This window comes from Coffea arabica, chromosome 2e (assembly GCF_036785885.1).
Source record: "Coffea arabica cultivar ET-39 chromosome 2e, Coffea Arabica ET-39 HiFi, whole genome shotgun sequence".
Lineage (NCBI taxonomy): Eukaryota > Viridiplantae > Streptophyta > Magnoliopsida > Gentianales > Rubiaceae > Coffea > Coffea arabica.
In genome coordinates, this window is record NC_092313.1 from 8,763,564 (window position 1) to 8,787,588 (window position 24,025).

General features: G+C 36.6%; 4 protein-coding genes across 4 annotated transcripts; all 4 read right to left on the reverse strand.

Annotated features, from left to right (window-relative positions):
* Positions 1 to 1,698: 1,698 nt before the first annotated feature.
* On the reverse strand, positions 1,699 to 3,747 carry LOC113730728 (bark storage protein A-like). Its single transcript, XM_027255606.2, has 6 exons — positions 3,452 to 3,747; positions 3,287 to 3,354; positions 2,753 to 2,908; positions 2,466 to 2,672; positions 2,147 to 2,326; positions 1,699 to 2,035 (listed from the first exon to the last, which is right to left on the reverse strand). Exons 1-6 carry the CDS (start codon positions 3,726 to 3,728, stop codon positions 1,856 to 1,858), a joined length of 1,068 nt encoding a protein of 355 aa, XP_027111407.1. The 5' UTR covers positions 3,729 to 3,747; the 3' UTR covers positions 1,699 to 1,855.
* Positions 3,748 to 8,516: 4,769 nt separating this feature from the next.
* LOC140036094 (bark storage protein A-like) lies at positions 8,517 to 9,476 on the reverse strand. The gene is made up of 4 exons (XM_072077357.1): positions 9,404 to 9,476; positions 9,145 to 9,209; positions 8,811 to 8,987; positions 8,517 to 8,588 (listed from the first exon to the last, which is right to left on the reverse strand). The coding sequence occupies exons 1-4, from the start codon at positions 9,474 to 9,476 to the stop codon at positions 8,517 to 8,519; spliced, it is 387 nt and encodes a 128-aa protein (XP_071933458.1).
* A 4,455-nt stretch (positions 9,477 to 13,931) lies between these two features.
* On the reverse strand, positions 13,932 to 15,638 carry LOC140036095 (uncharacterized). Its single transcript, XM_072077358.1, has 4 exons — positions 15,554 to 15,638; positions 15,235 to 15,398; positions 14,743 to 14,898; positions 13,932 to 14,096 (listed from the first exon to the last, which is right to left on the reverse strand). The coding sequence occupies exons 1-4, from the start codon at positions 15,636 to 15,638 to the stop codon at positions 13,932 to 13,934; spliced, it is 570 nt and encodes a 189-aa protein (XP_071933459.1).
* A 1,299-nt stretch (positions 15,639 to 16,937) lies between these two features.
* Positions 16,938 to 17,435, reverse strand: LOC140036096 (uncharacterized). Its single transcript, XM_072077359.1, has one exon. The coding sequence runs from the start codon at positions 17,433 to 17,435 to the stop codon at positions 16,938 to 16,940; it is 498 nt and encodes a 165-aa protein (XP_071933460.1).
* Positions 17,436 to 24,025: the final 6,590 nt, after the last annotated feature.

Below are 24,025 nucleotides of genomic sequence, written 5' to 3' on the forward strand. Positions count from 1 at the left end.
CAAAATATAATATTGAAAATGCTTTGACCTTTTTTAAAAAAAAGCTTGACATCAAACCGATTCATCTAGTTTGCCGGTCAAACCCGATTTCAATCGAGTTTTTATACATTCGATTTTTTAGAGTAACTCAGACCGGACACTTGGCCGGTTTATGATTGATCGGTCGGACCGACTAGTCCTGTCTGAGTTTAAAAACATAGTCCATGGGTAATACAACTCAGTATGTTAATTAAATTTTGACAAAAATATCCTTTTATTTTATAACGTTACTACATTATTATTATCATTTTATCCCTTTAAATTTTGGTGATATAATCGCTTTATTTTTTAACATTATTTTCTAGATATTTTATCCTATCATTAATCTAAAAAGCATGTTCAAAATTTTTTAAATGTATTTATCTTTTTTATATATAATTTTAAAAAAAGTTGGAATAATTATTTTTCCTTTTTTCCACTCTAAGATTCCAAAAACATAAGAATAAAAGGATTTTTTCAAATTTCTTTTTTCACACTTATTAATACTAGGAAAAGAAAAGGAGATAGGACAGAAGGAGTCAAAAAAATAGATTTTACAAAGAAAGAAAATAAGGAAGAATATAATATTATCATATTATTTTAATATTTTCGGAATTAGGATTGAAATTGGATAATAAACAGAAAAGTAAAAGTAATTTTAAAATAATAAAAATATTGAATTCTTTCTTATTTGTATTAAAAAAAGAATTGTGCTCTCTCCCTTTCCCTCCCCTATTTTTCTTTTTTTTTTTTAATATTAATAAGATTGTCAAGAAGAAAGAGATTAATGTTTTGACTTTTTTTCTTGATACTAAAAAGTAGAAGAGTCATGCTAAATTTTTTATTATTTTTATTATATAAAAAAGAGGGTACTATCTTCTAAAGTTTTTTAACTTGTTAAGCTGGGTTAATGGTAGAATAAATTGATAACAAGATTATAGTTTATGGGAGTAAAGTGATAATAATTTTAAAGATTAAACATGTCTTATCACTTAGATTAATAAATTCCGTTAAGTTTGACCATTAGTCTTGGGGGTAAAATGACTAAAAAATAACGTTAAGAGGGAAATTGATAGTAACACCCAATGTTGGGGGAGTAAAGTAAAGTGATAATAACCCTACATAAAAAGGAATTCATTTTACAAATTTTAGTTGCACAAAAATTAACTAAAATACATGAAATTAAACCAACCAAATGTATGCACTTATTTTTAATTCCACTATTTTTAACTTAAATTAGAAAACCCCTTTCATAATTTCCCTACTTTGTTAGTTTTTCATATGAAAAAAACTCCAACTTTGGTTTCCATATGGCACCAAAATGGGAAAACAGATGACCAGATGTACAACAACAATTGTAGGCCTACACAGGAAGGGTGAAGAAACAAGAGTGAGAAACCCTAGTAATGTGGAACCATCTGAATTAAACTGCTAAAGAAGGTGAACAACAAACAATGAAAACCTTAATCGTATATTCTTGGTTTTGGTTGACAATTTTCCACACCAATATGCATCTGATTATAAGGATGCCGAAGATTTCAATCTTGTCAAGCGATTGACTAAGTGTTTTCCTTTGCTGCATGCCCGTGACTGCTATGAAACTTCTTTTTATCATACATTGATCTATACATGCCATGAGTAACTTGTAAATTTCATTTAAGATTTGATTTCTTTGTAATGTAGTTCATAAATACTTGTAAATTTCTCATTCATTCTTTTTTCAGTTGGAGTACATAATCATGCTCCTAGAAGTATTTAGCTGTGAAGGTTTCAGTTACAAATGTATCAGCAAATGAGTTCTCAAACTCCTCTTGATTAACTTGAATCTCTGTTGCGGCTAAATAGACAGTTGAAAGTGAAATCCTCGCAATGTCTTCACAAATTGGACAACAGCCTTGGCTACATTTGATGCTGCAAGAGGGCCAAACAGACGAATAGTATTGTCTCCATCTTCTGCTCCAGCTAAATCCGATAGTCCTCGTATGACAATTACCTTGAAGCCATTCGATAAACATGTCTGCAATTCCAGAAAACATGAACATAACAAGTTATCTTGACTAGTAATTATGCGCGCCCGAGTTTCTAAGCAGATATATTCTTCAGATTAGTTTTGGTGGGAGGCGTTTACCATGACTACAGCTGCACTCTCCATATCAAGTGATGAAACATGAAAAGTTGTATAGAGGAACTCCCTGTAAGCTGCATTGTCCACAAAAATGTTGGCAGTTGCGCCATTCAGTCCAACAACTACCTTGGGCTTTTCAGGAAGGCACAAGCTCGAGTTCACGCACTGTTCCAGCGCTATTCCCTGTATTAGTGAAAATGCATCCATTAGATTCAAGGGCTAGTTGAAGACAACTTAAGAGGAAAAAAAATGTTCTAGGCAGCAGCAATTAGCTGGCTGCAAAGCGAATGAGGATGTTACGTATTAGCGATAAGTAACTCACCTCCAGACTAGAAGATACTTCTAGCCAATTCTGACTTGTCTGAAACCAAAGTGTTCTTTCAGGAGCATTAGGCTTTCCTGACTTAGAGTAGAAGAACTCCGTCGAATACCCAATGCTCCCCAACTCATTGTCTCCTCCATTGGGAACATCATAGCTTCCAAAGTCCAGTTCAGCAACATCATTTGTCGGTATTGTTGCCTTGAATTTCTGCAAAATGAAGAGATTGTACGCAAATAAACTCGTAGTCTGCATATACAGAGGCAGGAAATGAGCCAAATGATTATTACCACCCAGTCCCATAACCCTGTTTGAGCAAACTGCTTAGGGATGATGACATCTCCTATGGACATGGAATTGTTAGCATTGCCTGCAATGCCAAAGTGTACAATTCCAATCATGCGAAAGACATCCAACATCTGTTGTGTTGCTGCTGCAGCATTCACCTGAGTGTACCACAATTAGACATTTCTTGAGGTAGTAGTACTTAACAGAAAAAAAGCAATGGCCGAAATAGAAAAATTCATTATTGCCAAACTTCCTTCAGTGATTAGCTTGTTACTAATGTTATACACCCTTTTCCTTATCAACATGAATATTTAAGCAAATGAAAATGATTTTGCCAGCACTGAAGCTCTTAAGCAAGCAGTATCTTTGCTTACGATTTAAATACTACTGTCTAACTTTACCGATCAACTCAACTTTATGATTTGTGAACTAGATTGGCCAGTGAACTAAGACACCATAGTTGCTGATCACAAATCATAACAACTACAAGCAACTGTCTGTAATAACCAGACCAGAAGGATGTGAAATGAACCTACCATTCCCTCTCCACATCTTACATAAATGACTTTTGATCCTCCTATGCTCCCTACGCGAAACCGCCTCCCTGTAAGAAACCAACCACCATTTTCAATCATCATAATCGATACACTTGCGCTTTTAGTACCATATTGAAGCGTATGCATTGGGGATTGATCATGTACCTGACAAATCCACATAAGGGTGCTTCGGGTTAGGCTTGAAGGCACCAGTAGCGAAAAAAGCATCTTCTTCCGGGGCAAAAACCGTAATAAGACCAAGATAAGGTCCATTGCGATTCAGCTCTTTGATTGTCCTACTAGCAGAGATTGCCTTCCTTTCGGATGAAACGGCTATAAGCGAGGAAACGAAAACTAGCATCAACAAAAGCCATTTGACTTGGTTTCCAGCCATTGTATGGTTCTCCTTGCTCTGAACATCAACCACATATATAGTTATCATGGTAGGGGTTGTCGGCCTTCCCACTCTATGGGGCCAAAGTACTGCACAGATGCCAAGGTGATTCTAAACAAATTGAAATAATTTGATTAATTTATTAGTAACACGGGATTCATGTTTAGATCATATATTACTATTAAGGGATAATTTCACAAACCTCCCCTAAGGTTTATAATAATTTCAGACAGTACCCTCCAAGTTTAAAAAATTACACATACCTCCCCTCATTGTCTAAAATGACAAAAATAACCTTCATCCAATGTTGAATTTAAAGTCTCCATGAAGAGAACTAATGTATTGTAAATTAAATTTAGTAAATCCTTTGAAAAAAGTGAAAAATGAAAAAAGAAGAAAAAGAGTGATAAACTTATTTATCTTGTCATAGACACCCACAAAACCTAAACCCAATCTTACTCCATATAGTGGTGATTTTAGAGTAAATAAAAATGTTAGTTTCCTCCACACATAGATTCTTATTGAATTAGTTTTGTTGGCCAAGTAGGTATCAACATTTTTTTAGCGGATAGGAATAAATTTACTAAAGAACTTTATAAAAATGTGTGAGTAATGTTTTGAATTTAATGTTACTAAAGAGTTTTGTTTTTCTGGAGGATAATCATCTAAGGGCGTTTTAGGATTTGCAATGGGGAATTGTTGCTTACATCAGCAAAGTGAGCTTCAAAGTATTTTCTAATGGAGGTTTCTGTAATTATTTAAACCTAAGGGGTACTATCTGTAATTATCATATACCTCAAGGAAGGTTTGTAAAATTATCCCTACTATTAATGCTGGGTCAAAAAAGCTACTCTACTACTATAACAACGATTGGCTAAAACTTGTACTAGTCTTTCAGCCTTTCAGGAGACAGGTACTCACTTTTTGACGACCAACTAATTAAGGTAAAAAATGATCAGCCATATAGATTCCACGGGCTACAGCCTTCAAATATTAGTACAGAGAGATGAGAACTGAACGACAATTTAATTGGGCTTCTACTCCAAAATAGCTGCTTAATCTACTTGCTACGAAAGGACACGATCCTAAAGGAAATTTGATCAAATTCTACCAAACTTTTAATACCCATGTGCCCCCTAGCAGTACTGCTTAATCACCACATACCCCTAATTTAAAAAAAAAAAAAAAAAAATTCAAAAAGAAGCTTTACTGTTAAAAGTTGCTTTGTTGATTGCTTTGCCTAAAAAGATCATTGACTAGTCACTGAAGTAGATCCAGTGATCGAGTTCTTCTCACTGTCAAATTCAATATTCAAGATATCTTGAGAATAGCGGCCATTAGAAGTACATTGTGTGAAGCACCACCATGGCCGATCCAATCAAAAGCATTCAAAGTTTAAAAGCAGTAGGCTATACAAGGATCTATTAATTAGCTTAATCTTTTTCTTGAGACGACGCATTCAAGGGAGTAGTTTTTTTCTTGGATTGAGTACAAAGCACAAACTCCAGTCGTGACAGCGCGAGGGTTTCGAAATAAGGCCGTACGGACTAAACTGTTCGAATTTAACTGAACTTGTTCTTTACGGGCTATGCTTGGGATTTTGGAAACCAAGAAATTCAAACTTCGGAAGTAATTGTCCCGAGACCAAATTTAATTGGCAGGTTTGCAAATACGTTGTTGTTTTAAATATATGAACCATTTCGTCATTTGTTGATCACTTAGATGGGAAAAAAGAAACATCTTGTTATTTCTTTAACAAATTTTAATATGTATTAGACCTCTCAACTAGATTCAGACCCAGATGAATTTTGACCATTTATTTGGAGGAGGGGGAGAAGAACGAACAGATCTTATATAGATTCCTAAGATATCTTTCCATTTCTTGAATCACCTGCTTCTCATGTGCCGTCAATAGCCAATACATGATTTTCGAACCTCCTTACTCCTTTGTAATGCTTAGAGTAACTTCTTAAATAAAAATAAAATAAAATTTAGAAGTAATTTATTTTGGAGGAGATTTTGATAGCATTTTGACTAAGGATTATTTGTAAAAGAAACGATTAATTTTGTATATACTAACAATGTATATACTAGCAGGCATAGATGCATATCACATATATAAAAATTAAAATCGAAATGAGGTAGCATGCATCCATACGCGCTATAACATATGTTGTCAGTGTGCACAAGATTAACCCTAAAAGAAATTAAATATGCTAGTCTATGTCCATAATATATCGAATAATACAATAGAAGAAATGATGGCTGGACGGCCCAATGTTCTTGTTCGTGCTGATTTTCCGATGTTGCCCCAACAATTTTACTGTGGAAAGCTTGGATTAAAGAATTCCTTTTCTAGCTAGTGTGTCATCTAAAGAAAAAGGAAATTAGAAATTGGAAATTCTCATTATAAACTTAAAATTAAATTTATTCTTCTTAACATTGAGGAATCGGCGTTTGGAAGACAGAAACAGGCTTAATAGACCAAAAACAAATATCCATGAACCAATTTGAAACAATCTAGAATACCACTTCCTATAATTGTCAAATTCCTATCAAAAACTAAACAAACCTAAAACAATTGTGTCCACAACAGCACATGGCCAGATGCTGTGGTTTTTAAGAATTCTTCTTTTTGAATTGAAGCATCCTTGAATATATATATATATATATATATATATATATATATATATATATAAGATTTCGCTACCTATGAGAATTATTGTAGACCATCGAAGCGCTTATTAGCTAGGAATAAAATTTTCTTGTAACTTTTGGTCGGATTTTAGAGTCGCATTTTTTTTTAAGGGTTTTAGTGCTGTCATTCACGGTTCGCAAATAATCTTCATTTGTCAAAGTTGAGAAGCGTTATTAGGCACTTTTATCAGTAGTTTCACAATTCAAGACTTTAATGTAATTCAGGTCCAATATGGCATCGGCCAAAATTTAGACATTGTAATTGAAGCATTTAAAAACCCTTTTCAAGCTCTAGGAAGTACGAAGCACGTACAAATCTGCCATCATTTTTTGGTAAAATGGTACGTCAATAGTTGAATTTTGCCTTGCTTTTGTATACCATTATTAATAAGGGAAAATCATTCAAAATGTCCCTCACATTTTGTAAAATAACTTTTTTAATTCCTCACTTTTAAAAATATAATTTTACGTCCCTTACAAATTCACATTGGTCAAATTTGATCCCTACTTAAGTTTCCGACTAGTTTTTTGTCAGAATTCACCATGTGCCTTGCACGTGATCATATATTAAGGGCAAAATTGTCAAATTAAATTTTATATAATTCAATTCATAATCCCTCACATTTCATAAAATAAATTTTTTCGTCCCTTACATTTCATAAAATGAATTTTTTCATCATTTACATTTTTTAAAATGAATTTTTTCATCTTTTTATTGATCATGTGTGTGAATAATTTTTTTTTAAAACCTTATGTATATATCTATTTGATTTCACCTGAACAGTACGAATAGCATGTGAAATCAAATAGAGATATATTACATACTATTCGTATTGCTCAAGTGAAATCAAATAGATATATACATAGAATTAAAAAAATTATTAGTTTTTCACTTATATTCATTTTTTTACTCGAAATTTGAAAACAAAAAAGACATTTAATCCTAAATATTATCGAGTGTTTATATCAAATTAAATTTGGATAGAAAAAATAAATAAAAGAAAATTATGACAAAAAGAAATAAGTGATTGGCATTTTCAAATTTTAAGACAATCACAAGGCAAGTAATTCAACTGTTGGTCTTAAAAGTGTCGAGTAGAAATTTCATATTTAAATTGAAATTTGTTAGCACAATTATAGAATTCGAGTTACGATCCATTAATTAGATGACCTAATTATACAATTCAATAAATAAATTATTACCAAAAGAGAAATATCACAAATATTTAACAGGTTCAAATGGTGAAATCATATAAACATATACATGAATTTCAAATAAAATTATTAGTTTTAAACCCCTATATATATATTTATTGAATAACATGTGTATAACTACGATTAGCATGTTTAGATGAAATCCAATAGAGATAAATTACATGTTATTCGTGCTGTACGAGTAAAATCAAATAGACATATACGTGGGTTTATAGAAAAAAAGCTATTCATACACATGATTAATGAGCGATAAAAAATTCATTTTGAAAAATGTGAGGGATGAAAAAATTCATTTTTTGAAATGTGAGGAACAAAACAATTCATTTTGTAAAATGTTAGAGACGAAAAAATTCATTTTGTGAATGAGGGACTATAAATCAGATTATGTAAAAATTTGATTTGACAATTTTGTCCTTAAAAAATGATCACATGCAAGTGACGTGGTGGATTCCGGCAAAAATCTAGTTAGAAACCTAGGTAGGGACCAAATTTGGTCAATGTGAATTTGTAAGAGACATAAAATTACACTTTTAAAAGTGAGGGACGAAAAAAGTCATCTTGTAAAATGTGATGGACGTTTTGAACGATTTTCCCTGTTAATAACATAAAATTATTCCTTGGACCAGCTAGGAGGAATTGCGTTGCATTCAAATTAACAAGGAAACACACAATACTTTTGTGGTACATTTTACATAAAACGTCTTGCTTCAACAGACTTCTATTCTTGAAGCTCATTTATTCTTTCTAGACAAATTATTAATTAGAAGCATATTCATTGATGGATTCAGCGCTCCTCCTGATCAAGCTGAACATACATAGCTGCCACAGCTATGGCCGGAAATTAATGAGGTGATGGTATTTTATTAACAAATGCAACAACGGTTATCGCGACATTTGCTGCAGCTATAGCCCCATAAGTTGCACTCAAATTCTCTCCTTGTTCTGATCACAGAGTCCGCGGATGGCAATCACAGAGTGGCCATTCGACAAGGATGTCTGCACATAACCAAAGACAAGTTATCTTCCTGCTGCTACGTATATACTGTTTTCTTGGGGTCAATTTGAGAGGATAAATTTGAGATCAGATATTCAATTGCAGGGAAGATTCTTCAAATTGGTTCTAGTTTGATGAAGAAACGCTTTTACAAAAGAATAAAGTAGCAGAAAAAGCAGTGAGGATGAAAGTACTCGATCTGGTAACAAGACAATAAAAATTACCATGATTACTGCTGTGCTCTCCATATCAATGGATGAAACATGAAAAGTTTTGTGGAGGAAATCTCTGTAAGCTGCATTGTCAACAAAAAAGTTGGCAGTTGTACCGTTGACGCCAAGAACTAGCTTAGGCTTTTGAGGGAGGCAAACTTTGTTTAGGCACTGGTTTAGCTCAATTCCCTGTTTGAACAAAACTACCACCGTTAGAATAAAAAAGAATTTACTACATTGAAATGTATGAAAGGGGTTGTCTCATTTTCGCTTGAAATAGAATTTGGCAACTTAAAATGAGGGTAAAGAGAATGTTAATTCTAGATGTGAATCTGTGCCTTATTACCTCTAGCATGGAAGCGATTTGCAGCAAATTCTTGGATGCCTCGAACCAAAGTTTTCTGTTATGACCTGAATTCATGGGAAGCTATTAAACTAACTACCAGAAAGAGTCAGCAGAGGAGGTAGCATGAGAAATGGGAGCACAGGGGAAGAATCACGTGACCAAGCCTGGTCCTAACAGAATGAAGAGTTTTGGCGGGAAAATTAGTTAATTGCTAGCAATCTGGTATTTGAAACAACACTAGGATTTGTATAAGTATTACATCTGCAATTGTAATAAGCATCAGATTCATTGTTGCTTAATTCTCTTCTCAATAATATCTCAGTCTCTCTCATTATCTTTTCCCTCCTCCCTCTGAAATTCTTCTTCTTTCTCCCTCCTGATTTCTCTTCTTCTATCTTCCCTACTGATATAATTCAGTTTCTCGACTCCAATCTTCAACAGTGGTATCAGAGCTTGCGGTCCTCGGATTGCAAGTTCTTCCACAATCCATAATGGCAGAAGGTACACGCATGAAAAGCTTCGAAGAGCAGCTTAGGAAACAGGATGCCAGGATTCAAGCGGTTCTCGATTCCATGATAGCTGACAAGCAGGTCATGGAGGAAAAGTTGGAAGTTAATCAAAGGGAGATGCGGTCCTTACTGGAAGCAAATAGCGCAGAACTGAAGAACTTTGTGAGTAGCCAGATCAGCTCGATTTTGAGAAGTTTGCAGGGGGACAAAGGCATTTTGGGAAATCCTAATGGTTCTGCAGAAAGGACTCCTAACAATCGAAATGCGGGAAATTCGAATACCAGGCATGGTGAATTTGGCAATTCCTCTAGAGGAGAGGGGCAACACTGGCCCATGGGGGTCCCCAGGTTGGATTTCCCCAGATTTGATGGCCACAGTCCTAAGGAGTGGGTCAGGAAGTGTGAGAAATTTTTCCAACTATTTCGCACTACTGAGGAGCAGCAGATGGACCTTGTGGAACTGCACTTAGAAGGAAAGGCGGATCTCTGGTATCAGAATTTCAAAAAAGATAGGGGAATAGTCCAATGGAAGGATTTTGGATCAGAAATATGTAGGAGGTTCAGCACTGTGGGAGAGGCTGATGCAGTGGAAGAGTTTAGCAAACTCAATCAAACCTCCACTGTTTTGGCTTACCAGGAGAAGTTTGAGGAGTTGAGGTCTATTGTAATGATCCAGATGCCAGAACTGACTGAATCCTACTACATTTCTAGTTTCTTAAGTGGACTGAAGGGGGAAATTAAATCTGCCGTGAAGATGCACAGGCCAGACAGTCTACAGTCTGCCTTTGAGATGGCCAGATGGCAGGAACATCACTTGGATCTGGTTCACAAGTCCAGTAGGCCTATACTCAGAAATACCATGCACTCAACCTCATTTGGAATTAACAAAGGAGGAAATGGAGCTCAGGATCCGGGAGCAAGACAAGCGGGAACATCACCAACAGAATTCAACAGGAAGTCTAATTCACAGCAAGTTTTCAAGAAAATCTCCCCCACTGAATTCCAGTACAGGAAGGATCACAACCTATGTTTCAGGTGTGGAGAAAGATTTAGTCCAGGTCACAATTACAAAAGCAAGGGGATCCACATGATGATAGTAGGGGAGGAGGAGAAGGGTGAGGAAAATCACACAGCAGAAGAGGAGGAGGTTATTGAATACATGGGAACTCAGCAAGAGCATGAGGTGATGCTAACCTTGCATGCACTGTCAGGGGAATTATCCTCAAGCATTATCAAAATGCAAGGGGAATATATGAACCAGCACTTGACAATCCTGCTTGATGGGGGAAGTACTAATTGCTTCATCAGGAGGAGTGTGGCTCAGCAATTTCCAGAAAGGGTACAGAACCACAGGCCCTTCAAGGTCAAGATAGCTGATGGCAAGGAGTTGACATGTGACCAGTGGATTCCAGGGATGCAGTGGAGCATGCAGGGCCACAGATTTGCACACGATGTGTTTGTATTGGACCTGGAGCCTTATGACTTGATCCTTGGAGTTGACTGGATGAAGTCCTATAGTCCTATTACTTTTGATTTCAAGAAGCTGAATCTGTCTTTTGAAAAAGGAGGGGAGCAAGTGGTGCTAAATGGAGACTCCAACAATGCAAACTTAAGGATGCAGCAAGGTCCCTCAGCTCACAAGTATGTCAAACACAAGATCAGGAAGGCATTGCAGCAAGCATGTATGGTGAAGATTCACAACTCACAGATATCTAAGTGCTCTTTTGGTCAAGACCAAGTAGAGTATCTGGGACACATAATTACTAGTGCAGGGGTGAAAACTGATCCATCCAAGGTGGAAGCTATGCTGTCCTGGCCAACGCCCTCCTGTGTAAAGGCTCTCAGAGGATTCTTGGGCTTGACAGGTTACTATAGGAGGTTTGTTAAGGGGTATGGGGAGATTGCTAAGCCTCTTACTGAACTGCTAAAAAGGGATCAATTTGCATGGAGTACTGCTGCAGAAACTGCATTCCAACAATTGAAGCTGGCAATGAGTGCAGCACCAGTGTTGGCATTACCTGACTTCTCAAAGCCATTCCTGCTGGAAACTGATGCCAGTCAGAAAGCCATTGGTGCTGTTCTAATGCAACAGGGGAGGCCAATAGCTTATTACAGCCAAGTACTGGGACAGAATAATCAAGCCAGGTCTACCTATGAGAAGGAACTCTTATCACTCATCACTGCAGTTCACAAGTGGAAACACTACTTGATGGGACACCATTTCATTATCAAAACTGATCATGAGAGTCTCAAATACTTGTTGGATCAGAAAATTAACACCTCTCTCCAACAAAAATGGCTGGTTAAACTTATGGGAATGGATTATGAGATTCAATACAGAAAAGGGAAGGAAAATATAGTTGCTGATGCCTTGTCAAGGAGGGGTGACTTGGAGAATATAGCAGAAACATCTGTGCATACTATCACTGCCATCAAGCCTCAGTGGTTGACCATGGTAGCTGAGAGCTACAACAGTGATGAGATGGCCAAGGAGGTTCTGCTGAAGTTAGCTATGGGAGCTGACGCATTACCAGATTACTCCTATAACCAGGGAATTCTAAGGTTCAAAGGAAGGGTGTGGATAGGAGCAGATTCTGAATTAAGACAAAGGCTGGTTTCATGTTTTCATGATTCTAGTCTTGGGGGACATTCTGGGAATCTTGGTACTTATCAGAGGATTAAGAGTTATCTATACTGGCCTGGAATGAAGAAGGAAGTGGAGCAATATGTACAGAGCTGTGAGGTCTGCAAAAGGAGCAAAAATGAAAATTGCCCCTATCCAGGTTTGCTGCAGCCACTGGCCATACCTGACCAAGCTTGGCAACAAATTTCTATGGATTTCATAGAAGGATTACCCAAGTCCTTTGGTTGTAATGTGATCTACGTGGTGGTGGACAGATTCACTAAATACGCCCATTTTATTCCAATGACCTCTCACTATACTGCTAAAAGTGTCGCAGAGGCATTCTTTGATCAGATTTTTAGGTTGCATGGCCTACCAACACACATTGTCTCTGATAGGGACAAGGCTTTTACTAGCTTGTTCTGGCAAGAGCTCTTCAAAATGCTAGGCACAGAATTAAATCTGTCATCTGCATATCATCCTCAGTCTGATGGACAGACTGAGAGGGTGAATAGGTGTGTGGAAAATTACCTGAGAAGTATGTGCATGTATCAACCAGGGAAATGGAGGAAATGGCTACCTGCTGCAGAGTGGTGGTACAACACTAACCACCATAATAGCTTACAAATGTCTCCCTTTCAGGCCTTGTATGGTTACAAGCCTACTCAGATGAACCTGAGGCCTGATAGCACACTAGTAGCTGCAGTGGAGGATTGGGCACAAGAACGAGTGGGCTGGAACTCCTTGCTCAAGGAGAATCTGTTGAAGGCTCAGAACAGGATGAAACAAATGGCAGATAAATGGAGGAGTGACAGGGAATTTGAAGTAGGAGAATGGGCTTATTTGAAGCTTCAGCCTTACAGACAAACTTCTGTAGCTGTAAGAAGGAACATAAAACTGGCGGCTAAGTATTATGGGCCATATCAAGTAGAGCAAAAGTTGGGGACTGTAGCTTACAGGTTGAAGTTACCAGCAGGATCAACCATACATCCTGTTTTCCATGTCTCCTTACTCAAGAAGTCACCTAAGGGGGCTCCTCTTAGCACTGCCTTGCCTACCCTAAATGATGATGGGGAGTTTGGTGTTGCTCCCTCAGCAGTTATAGACCAGAGGACAATCTTTAGAAAAGGGCAAGAGGTCGAACAGGTGTTGGTGCAATGGGAAAACATGGAACCTGAGGAAGCCACCTGGGAAGATTGGACATTCATTCATGCTCAATTCCCTACTTTCCAATTTAATCAATCCTAGAGACTAGGATTATTTTTAGGGGAAGGCATTTGTTATGACCTGAATTCATGGGAAGCTATTAAACTAACTACCAGAAAGAGTCAGCAGAGGAGGTAGCATGAGAAATGGGAGCACAGGGGAAGAATCACGTGACCAAGCCTGGTCCTAACAGAATGAAGAGTTTTGGCGGGAAAATTAGTTAATTGCTAGCAATCTGGTATTTGAAACAACACTAGGATTTGTATAAGTATTACATCTGCAATTGTAATAAGCATCAGATTCATTGTTGCTTAATTCTCTTCTCAATAATATCTCAGTCTCTCTCATTATCTTTTCCCTCCTCCCTCTGAAATTCTTCTTCTTTCTCCCTCCTGATTTCTCTTCTTCTATCTTCCCTACTGATATAATTCAGTTTCTCGACTCCAATCTTCAACATTTTCTTTCAGGAGTATCAGGCTTTCCTGTCTCGGAAAAGAAGTACTGACTCCAATAAGCCACGAGACCCAACTGATTATATCCGCCAGCGGGAATGTGATAGCTTGCGATCTCTAGCTCAGCAGCATCAGTATCTGGATGTGTTGCTACCTTGGGTTTCTGCAGTATGCATGCATGCCCAGATGAAGATACATGCAAAAATATAATTCCTTGAATATTGAAAAAAAAAAGAAGAAGAAGAAGAAACACGTTCAATACTTTTGAAGCAAGGAAAGGACTAAAATTTTTTCCACTTCACAATAAAATAAATAAATAAATAAAATGAGGAATTCAATTGCACCATCAGGTATTTAGGCTTTCATTAATTGGAGCTGCTGTCTACTGCTTATGGAGGGAGGACAAAAGCACCATCCAGATCCAAAAGACAACAGGTTCATAAGCCTTGCTTGCAAATTTCAGTAATTAGCACATTTTTGCCCTTTTTTTTCTCTCTCTTTTTTTTTTTTTTTGTAAATGGTAGGTCATGAATTCAGGATCTCCTACTTGTCATGCCTCCCATATTTTACCATCCAACCCAACCCTCCCCTCTTCAATATTTTGATTCCACGGTTCTTTTGTCAAGTTGAGTGTAGTGATTCGAATTCTTAGTGATACTGACTGAATAGTTGGCAGTTGGCACTGATTGTGTGCGCTTGATTTTGAGAAACATTCTCATTGCAAACGCTTAGGTGCTTATGCTTTATGAAACTTTAGGTTTTACATTTAAGGGGAAAAAAAAACAAAGAAACAAAGGAATTAATATTACCAGCCAGTCCCATATTCCAGTTTGAGAAAACTGCATTGGGATGACAACATTTCCCACGGACAGGGAACTGTCGGCGCCGCCCGCAGTGCCAAAGTGTATAGCTGCTCTAATTGGGAAGAAGTCCAACAGTAGTTGGGTCGTTGCTGCAGCAGTCACCTGATTAATCCAATCCAAGCACAATTATTGCAACCTTTTTACTGGTACAAAAGCTCCCAAACTAACGAAGGGTGGCCAAACTAGAAACTGGGACCTATTGGAACTCAATTACGCTTGCCAGTCACTATTAGACCCTATGGTCCCGATGTGATAACGCCTGCCTGCAATGAAACAAATTATTAGGTGATTAAAAGTCAGCAACAAACTTCGATCATTATTATAAGGAAGAAAAAATAGTGGTTGTAATAGTTGCGAAGCAGATTTAATGCATGGGAAATATATGTGTATATATATATATATATATATATATATATATATATATATATAGATATTTGCCTGACAAATCCACGTAGGGGTGTTCTGGATCCGGCCTGAAGGCACCAGTAGCCAAAAAGGCTTGCGCTTGTTTGTCACTATGAGCGGAGATAAGACCAAGAAAAGGCGGTCTAACAGAACTCCAGCCATTGCCCAAGGCGAAGGAGTGGCTATAACATTGACCGCTAGAGAAGAAATCACAACTGAAACCAGTAAAAGCAATTTCATTTGTTTTCCAGCCATTTTATGCTACTTCAATCCCTCTCCTAACCTCCTTGCTCTCAACTCGACTGCATGGTGCCTATTTATAGCACAAATTGCGGTAAGATTTGCCAGCTACCATCTGTAAATACACTCTGTAACTTTTCACCACCAACCATATTCTCTCCTGCCAAATTAACTGCACCGTCTTGGCAGAGGTACATGGTTCTCGCTGTTCTTGATGTTTCATTGTATACCGCTAAAGTCAGTAATCAATAATGCGGTCCAGCATTTCAATTATTTTCACAAGAATTAAGGTCTGCCAGTTGTAGCACTTCCTCAATCATCAGATATCATTACTTACAGGTCATAATATGGATATCATTTCATGTTCTTTGCAACCAGCCATACTGTAATCCCAGACATGCTTCCTTAAACATGGATCGAATTGTGTTGTTAAAAGTTTAAGCAATATTAGAAAAAAAAATTTTGATTTTGATGCATCATTTAACTACATGGTTTCCTAGTTCTAAAAAAGAAATAACCTAAACAAGTGTGCCTAAAATTTCAGAGCTTTCGAGGAGGCAAACGGCTGGCTTTCTGACCGACATTGGTGACTAAGGATTTTTATTTTTTATTTTTTGGCGAGTGATTGATTAAGGTAGGAGATAGAGATAGGCCACATGCATCACGAGCTACAAATACTAGTGGTAAGAATAAAAACACCATACTTTTTTTTTGCTTCGAGCTGCAAAAGAAAAGGTTAGGAAAAAATTAATCAGATTTAAATACATGTCATGTCCAGTAGATATTGAGTGCTGGTTATTATTATCAATTTTGTTAGCTATAGAGCTGGAACACAAGCGCAACACTAATCGAGCTGGTTATTACCATCAATTTTGTTAGCTGTAGAACACAAGCCCAACACCAACGTCGAGATTGAAGACGTTATGTTTCACAAAAAATCATTGTATAAAGGCACACATTGATATTAGTTAATTAGTAGGGTAAAATAGAGAAAACCTTCTTGTGATTTGACTATTTGATACGCTACCTCCTCATTATTTGAAAACACCCACATTATCCCCTCGTGCTTTGGACTAAAGTGAAATTTAACCGGTAACCTATATGCTACCTGCAAGTGATGTATTATTATTTTTTTAATATTTTTTATTTTATTGTCACTTTTTCTTTTAATTTTGGTGCTTTGACTTAATTATCATAGGTATTTTTACAAATTTTATAATTAGTGATGCACTTTTAAAATTTTCTAAAAATTATTCATACCCTCTCACTTTTGCTCTGCCATCTCTCTCTACTGATCAGTCGCCACCACCGCACGCGGCGTTGTCTTCAAAGATTCTTCTAAAACAATGGCTCCAAAATCCAAATACACCCAAATATCCAAGAAAAAATTTCATGAATTTCATAAGCTTCCATCATAAAATTCTTGAAAAAATGGACAAATCAGATGAGTGAAAATGGCATCCCCTTCAAATTGAAACACAAATCTTGGGTCTGGCTTAGCTCTCAGCTCTCACGTTTATGTGCAACTCAACCACTTTTCCCCTCCCACCGCTCACCGTGCTAATCCATCCATCCTGAATCACGCACCCTTTATTACTATGCTCCGTTGCTTTCAAGTCCAGCTGCACCAAAATATTGCCCAAAAATTTCCCACCCAACTTCCACCCGTAAGTTGCAGAAGTATTCCTTCCTTTTCCCGTATATATCTCAATCTTCAAACCACAAGTCTTACCTCTGGCAGCCAATTTCTCAACAAGCTTCTCAAACTCCAACTTCTTGAAGTTAAACCCAGCATGAATCCTGCTCTCAATCGCATCAGTACCACTCTCCTGAGAAAGCCACGGGACTGTCGAATACTGCATTGGGAAGCCTTTGAGCTTGATTTTACAGTAACACAGGGTCGTGGTGGTCGTTGACTTAGACCAAGAGGATGGGGGAGGAAGCCTCACCGCCAAGTTTCCAATCACAATTTGGACGAATGGACGAGGATTCATTGTTTTGGTCCGTCTGGAAAAGAATTGCAGGATGTAGAACGCAGTTGATGAATAGGAGATGCGGTGAGTGGGAACGGCGTAGATATAAGGGATGTGGGGATGCAGATTACGGAGGCGGAAGATAAAGACTAAAGGAAGCGAAGAAATGTTAAGAACGGTTTTAGACTACAACTACAAGTCCTCTTCTTCTTTCTACCCGAAATCGTAGCAAAAATGAGACCCACCTATAGAATTCCTCTACCCAATTTTTAGGTCTTTGATGGCTGATCCGGTGGTGCCCATTTTTACCGTGAGGGACTAGATCTGTAGCAATACATAAAAGTACAAACTGACCCACTACCTCTCATATTATGGTACTCCAAATTTGCAGGATTTTAGACTTTGGGTGGAGAGGATAGTCGTATGAAGTGGTGGTTCGGGTGGAGATGGGGATGGTGGTGTGAAATGGTGGTGCAAAGTTCTAGTGGAGGGGATGGTGGTGTGAAGTAGTGGAGGGGGAAGGGGAGCAGGAGAGAGGAGGAAAATGAAAGAAAATGTGAAAATGAAAAAATGAGCAGATGCCAAGACCCCCTTGCTTCGATGTTGTGGGTTGTGGAGAATGTGAAACGGAGGAAGAAAGAGACGAAGAATAGAAAAAGAAAAGGAAAAAAAAAGGAAAGGAAAAGAAAATAAAATGAAAAAGAAAAAATTAATAATAGACAGACTACAGGTTCAATAGCAGGTCAAAAAGCGTAATTCTACTCTAATCCAAAGCACGAGGGGGTAGTGTGGGTGTTTTTAAATAATGAGGAGGTAGCGTGTCAAATAGTCAAACCACAAGGAGGTTTTGTGTATTTTACCCTAATTAGCAAGTACTCTTTTTAAAAAAAAAACAGAATTAAAGTTATTTAACTTCTTGATGACTCAAATTCGTGACCCCTCAGTTACGAATAAAGTGTGTGTTTTACCAATTAAATCACGTTCTATTATCTTACACATTGATAGTTGTAGGTCTTGAATAAGAAAAATATTAAGTTGAAGCAATGAAGTGAAACTTGTAGCGCAAGGGAGTTGATATTCCTACTAATCTAAGTGTACATAGCTCGCATAACATGAAACAAAGTTTGACATGGAACCTTATCCAAATGTGATAGCTTTCTAGTGCAGTTACCACATGAAATTATTTAACTTGGATGTTGTGATTTCTCCTCGATTTCTATCATTCTACTTAAATAGCCCCTTTGGGAGGACAAATTTGGTGAGAAAAGAAAGGAGTAAGAAAGAAAGTAGAATATTTCTGGCATTTAGGAGTATTTGTAGGAAAAGAATAGAAATAAAAGGAGGGATCTCACGTTTCTTTCAAACTACAAAATACTGTTAGTCCAAAATGGTCAGTCCAAAACTGTTAGTAGCTGAATAAATAATAGCTATACAAAATTTGAATTTGAAATTCAACATTTATACATATGTCATAGATCTAATGGTGATAGTGTATACATTATTAGTGCATATAAGATTTACTCGTATTTTAATATAATGTTTTGTGATGTCACGTGAATTTCAAGTTTTAAGGGCACTTATGTTAAATATTTTCCTTTTACTTCTCTCCACTCTCAAATAAAGAAGAATCATTTTATTCTCTTTATTTCCAAAAGCTCCCAAACAACATGAAAAAAAATTACAATATTTGCTATTCTATTCTTTTCTTTTCTAACTTAAACTTTCTCTCTTTTTTTCCCTTCTGCCAAACTAGTCATTGGTGTCAGCTGTTTTGACTATTGTCTGTCCACTATCCTCCTACTACATAATGAAAGATAACCTTAAAAACAAATCATATTTTCTGTTTATGCAAGATCATTCATGGAACTTGTAGTTAGCATTCAACACACTCCTAGTTTGTTTCTCTTTTACATCCACTCATTAGAGTCGTGCTGATGGCAAATATAGATAAACGTGATACATTTTGAGAGTTAATTAGGGCTTTTTGTTGTACAAATGCAGGAGCTATGAGCTCATCAGCTATCGTCATCCGATACCGTGAGCTCCTGGCTCTGTAATTTATGAACATTATAGGGCCAGTCCACAGAAGCAAAAAGAATGAAAAATAGTGATATCCGCAGGAGATGCAGTTTCTGAATTGGTAACTATATCCTATAATATATTTAGATGATGCAACTTTATTGCCAAACAACAATGTGCCTAAACAATAAAATTGTTTCCTAAGATGCTCTATGCTATGAAATAGCCTTAAAACTTTGGTATTTGACATAAAATGCCAGCCATGAATTCAACAATCACAATAAACAAATCGTGCAAATGTTAAAATGCCTGAAATCAATTTCTTGTGGCCCGCATAAGAGCCAATCTCACAAAGAGCCCTAAAACTACTTTCGCCACAATAAAAGCGTGCGAAAGAAAGAAGCCATATATGCTTGGAGCTGAGTGAAAGGGCTGTCCCTTTCTAACCAACGAAGATAAGATATAAAGGGCCGACAGAGCTAGAAATGCTCATACGGGTCCAAGTGGTAATTTGATGTGACATTGTGCACTTCTAAATGTACATGGGTCGCATAACAAGAAACAAAAGTTTGGGATGGAACCTTAGCTAAATGTGTAGTTGATAACATGAAACAAAAGTTTGAGATGGAGCCTTGAATGTAGTAGCTTCCTAGTGCAGTTACCATGTCGGATGGTTTTACTTGGATGTTGTGATTTTCCTCGTTTTCTGTGCTTTTACTTAATGTCACTTGATTTTCACTATTGTCTGTCGGCATCCTCCTACTACATAATCAAAGATAACCTTACAAACAGTTCACATTTTCAGTTTATGGAGCTTGTGGTTTGCATTCAACATTCTGAAAACCCAACTTATTGTTCGTTTCTCTTTTATACCCACTCGTTGTAGTCTTGCAGAGGGCAAATACAGATAAACGTGATAGAATTTTGAGAGATAATTAAGGTTTTCTATTGTATCAATGCAGGAGCTACGAGCCCATCAGTTATCTTCATCCAATACCTTGAGTTCCTAGCTAGCCCCGTAATATATGAACATTATTATAGGGCAAACTTACAGAAGAAGAAAGAATGAAAAATACTAGTGATACGTACATTCTGACGTGGTAACAGTATCCTCTAATACTTTTAGATGTAGAACGTATAAACAATACAACTTTATTGCTAAAGCACAAAGTGCTGAACAAAATTGTTTCCTAACATGCTCCAAGCAATAAAATAGTTTTCAAACTTTCGTATTTGGCATAAAATGCCAGTCGTGAATAGAGTAAATGGAGAAAAATGTCGTCCAACTATTACTTTTATCGCTTTTCATCACTTAGTTATTTTTGTAGCTAAAAATGTCACTTAACTTTTTTTGTAGCTAAAAAATGTCATTTAACTTTTTTCTGAACTAAAAATATCACTCAACTATTTAAGGATAACTTGTCAGTAATTACGTTAAGTTTGTGCATCAAAGCCATGGGAAAGTCACACACGTGACTTGCACGAGAGACCATTGAAGGGTAAAAATGGGACAATTTTGAAAAATGAACAATATTCTCAGTGTCAAAAGTAGTTATATTAAAGGATCAAGAACTTTAATTAAAATACATAGAAGTCCCAAACTTATACCTCTTTTTTTTTTCCAACAAAGGCTCTCACTCCCAAAATTGGGCCATTTGCACGATACGTACCTACTGATGCTAAAATCTTCACCAGAACTGACTAGAATACAATTCACCCAAGCTGCTCTTGTAAGTTCTCTGTGGACGTCACCCAAGCTACCGGAGATTATTTGTGCTTTTAGGATTTTTATTGTTCCACAAGGAGAAAACTAGAAGTTAGGAGAAGCTGATATCATCTCTGTGCTTTTAGGATTTTTTTTTTTTGAGACTCTGACTATTTTGTCCTGGAGCTCTTTGCGCATATCATGCATGCTATTTTCTGGTAGCATTTATGGCCTAAATTTAATAGGATGACCAAGAAGCCGCGTTTTTAATAGTTGGGTGACACATTTTACTAAGGGGAAAAAAAAAAGTTTAAGTGCCATTTTATGTTTTAGAAGAAAAAAAGTTAAGTAACATTTTTTACTGAGAAAAAAGTTAAATAATGACAAAAAGCGATAAAAGGTAATAATTTGATCGCATTTTGCACCATTTGGCCCGAAGTGAAAATAACAATCACAATAAACAAATCGTACAGATGAAAAATAATTTCTTCTGGCCCGGGCCCGCATAAGAGCGGGTGAAAGAAAGAAGCCGTCCATCTCCATGGAGCCAGGTGACGGGGCTGTCCCTTTTCGAACGACAAGGAAAAACATAGAACGTGCCGACATTAGGGGCTAGGAAAGGAATCCTCGCCTGGGTCCGTTATTTTTTAAAAAACGTGCGTAAGCCAAAAGGATAGACATATGGTTATCCTGAGATTGCACAAAGGAGATGAGGAAATCCGCGGGTCGACCAATTTGTGGATAAACTGAGAATTGAATGAAAAGTTTTTTATTCTTTTTCTTCGGAATCTGTACTAATTGTAACCCCTCTTATGAATGCTTTTTAAGTTTTTTGAAAGCTTACTTTTTTTCTTTTTTTTTTTTTTTGACGGAAGATATAAGTTGTACTACAAGTCACGCAAGTGCAGTCAAGAGGGATGTTTTAGTATGAGAAATAAAAAGATAAATAAAAAGGAAATCGATTTACAAATTTTAGTTGCACAAAAATTATTTTTACTAAATTACATAAAATTAAACAAACCAAATGTATGCACTTTTTTGTACTTCCACTGTTTTTAACTTAAATTAGAAAATCCCTTTCATAATTACCCTACTTTTTCAGTTTTTCCATGTGAAAAAAACTCCAATTTGGTTTCCAAATGGCATCAAAAAACAGATGATTTAATAAATTGTCCAGATGTACAGCAACAATTGTAGGCCTACGTACGTAGGAAGGGTGAAAAAAACAAGAGTGAGAAACCCTAGTAAAGTTGAACCATCTGAATTGAACTGCTAAAGAAGGTGAACAGCAGACTGTGAAAACCTTGATCGTATACTCCTGGTTTTGGCTGACAATTTTCCACACCAACTTGCATTTGATTATAAGAGTGCCAAAGATTTCAATCTTATCAAGTGATTGACAAAGATAGCTGTGTTATCCTTTACTGCATGCCCGTGACTGCTATCAAAACTCTTTATCAATTATTGATCTATAAACTTTTTTTTTTTTTTTCAAAACGGTAGTTTTATATATCACCGTAAAAACTTTATAGTAATTGGACAAGGGTCCAAGCAAACAAAAGGGACAACAGTCCCACAATATTCAAAAAATATTGATCTATAAACATGCCAAAATATTTCATTTAAGATTTGATTTCTTTGTAATATAGTTCATAAATACTTATGTAAATTTGTCATTCATTCTTGTTCCAGTTGGAGTACATAATCATGGTCCTAGAAGTATTTAGTTGTGAAGGCTTCAGCTACAAATGTATCAGGATTAAGTTCTTGTTAAGTTGAACGGTTCAATCGTTTGTCTCCCATGATGGACAAGGGGGTAAAGGAGTAGGTGGGTTGTGAGCAGTTCATTGTTAAAATACCGTTTTTTTGGCTTTGAGCTGCAAAAGAAAAGAATAAGAATAAATTAATCAGATTTAAATACATGTCACGTCCGGTAGATATTAAGTGCTTGTTCCGAGCTGGTTATTATTGTCAAGTTTGTTAGCTATAGAACACAAGCCCAACACCAACGTGGAGATTGAAGATGTTATGTTTCACAAAAAAGCATTGTATAAAGGCACACATTGATATTAGTTAATTAGTAAGTACTCTTTTTTAAGAAAAAAAGAATTAAAGTTACTTAACTCCTTGATGACTCAAATTCGTGAACCCTCAATTACGAATAAAGTGTGTGTTTTACCAATTAAATCACGTTACACTATCTTACACATTGATAGTTGTAGGCCTTGAACAAGAAAAATATTAAGTTGAAGCAATAAAGTGAAACTCGTAGTGCAAGGGAGTTGATATTCATACTAATCTAAGTGCACATAGCTCGCATAACATGAAACAAAGTTTGGAACAAAATTGTTTCCTAAGATGCTCTATGCAATGAAATAGCCTTAAAACTTTGGTATTTGACATAAAATGCCAGCCATGAATTCAACAATCACAATAAACAAATCGTGCAAATGTTAAAATGCCTGAAATCAATTTCTTGTGGCCCGCATAAGAGCCAATGTCATAAAGAGCCCTAAAGCTACTTTCGCCACAATAAAAGCGTGCGAAAGAAAGAAGCCATATATGCTTGGAGCTGAGTGACAGGGCTGCCCCTTTCTAACCAACGAAGATAAGATAGAAGGGGCGGATCGAGCTAGGAGCCTAGGAATGCTCCAATATGTGATCTGATGCAACACTGTACACTTCTAAATGCACATAGCTCGCATTACATGAAACAAAGTTTGAGATGAAACCTTATCCAAATGTAGTCGCTTCCTAGTGCAATTACCATATCGAATGGTTTTACTTCAATACCTTGAGTTCCTAGCTAGCCCTGTAATATATGAACATTATTATAGGGCAAACTTACAGAAGAAGAAAGGATGAAAAATAGTTTGATCATATATAT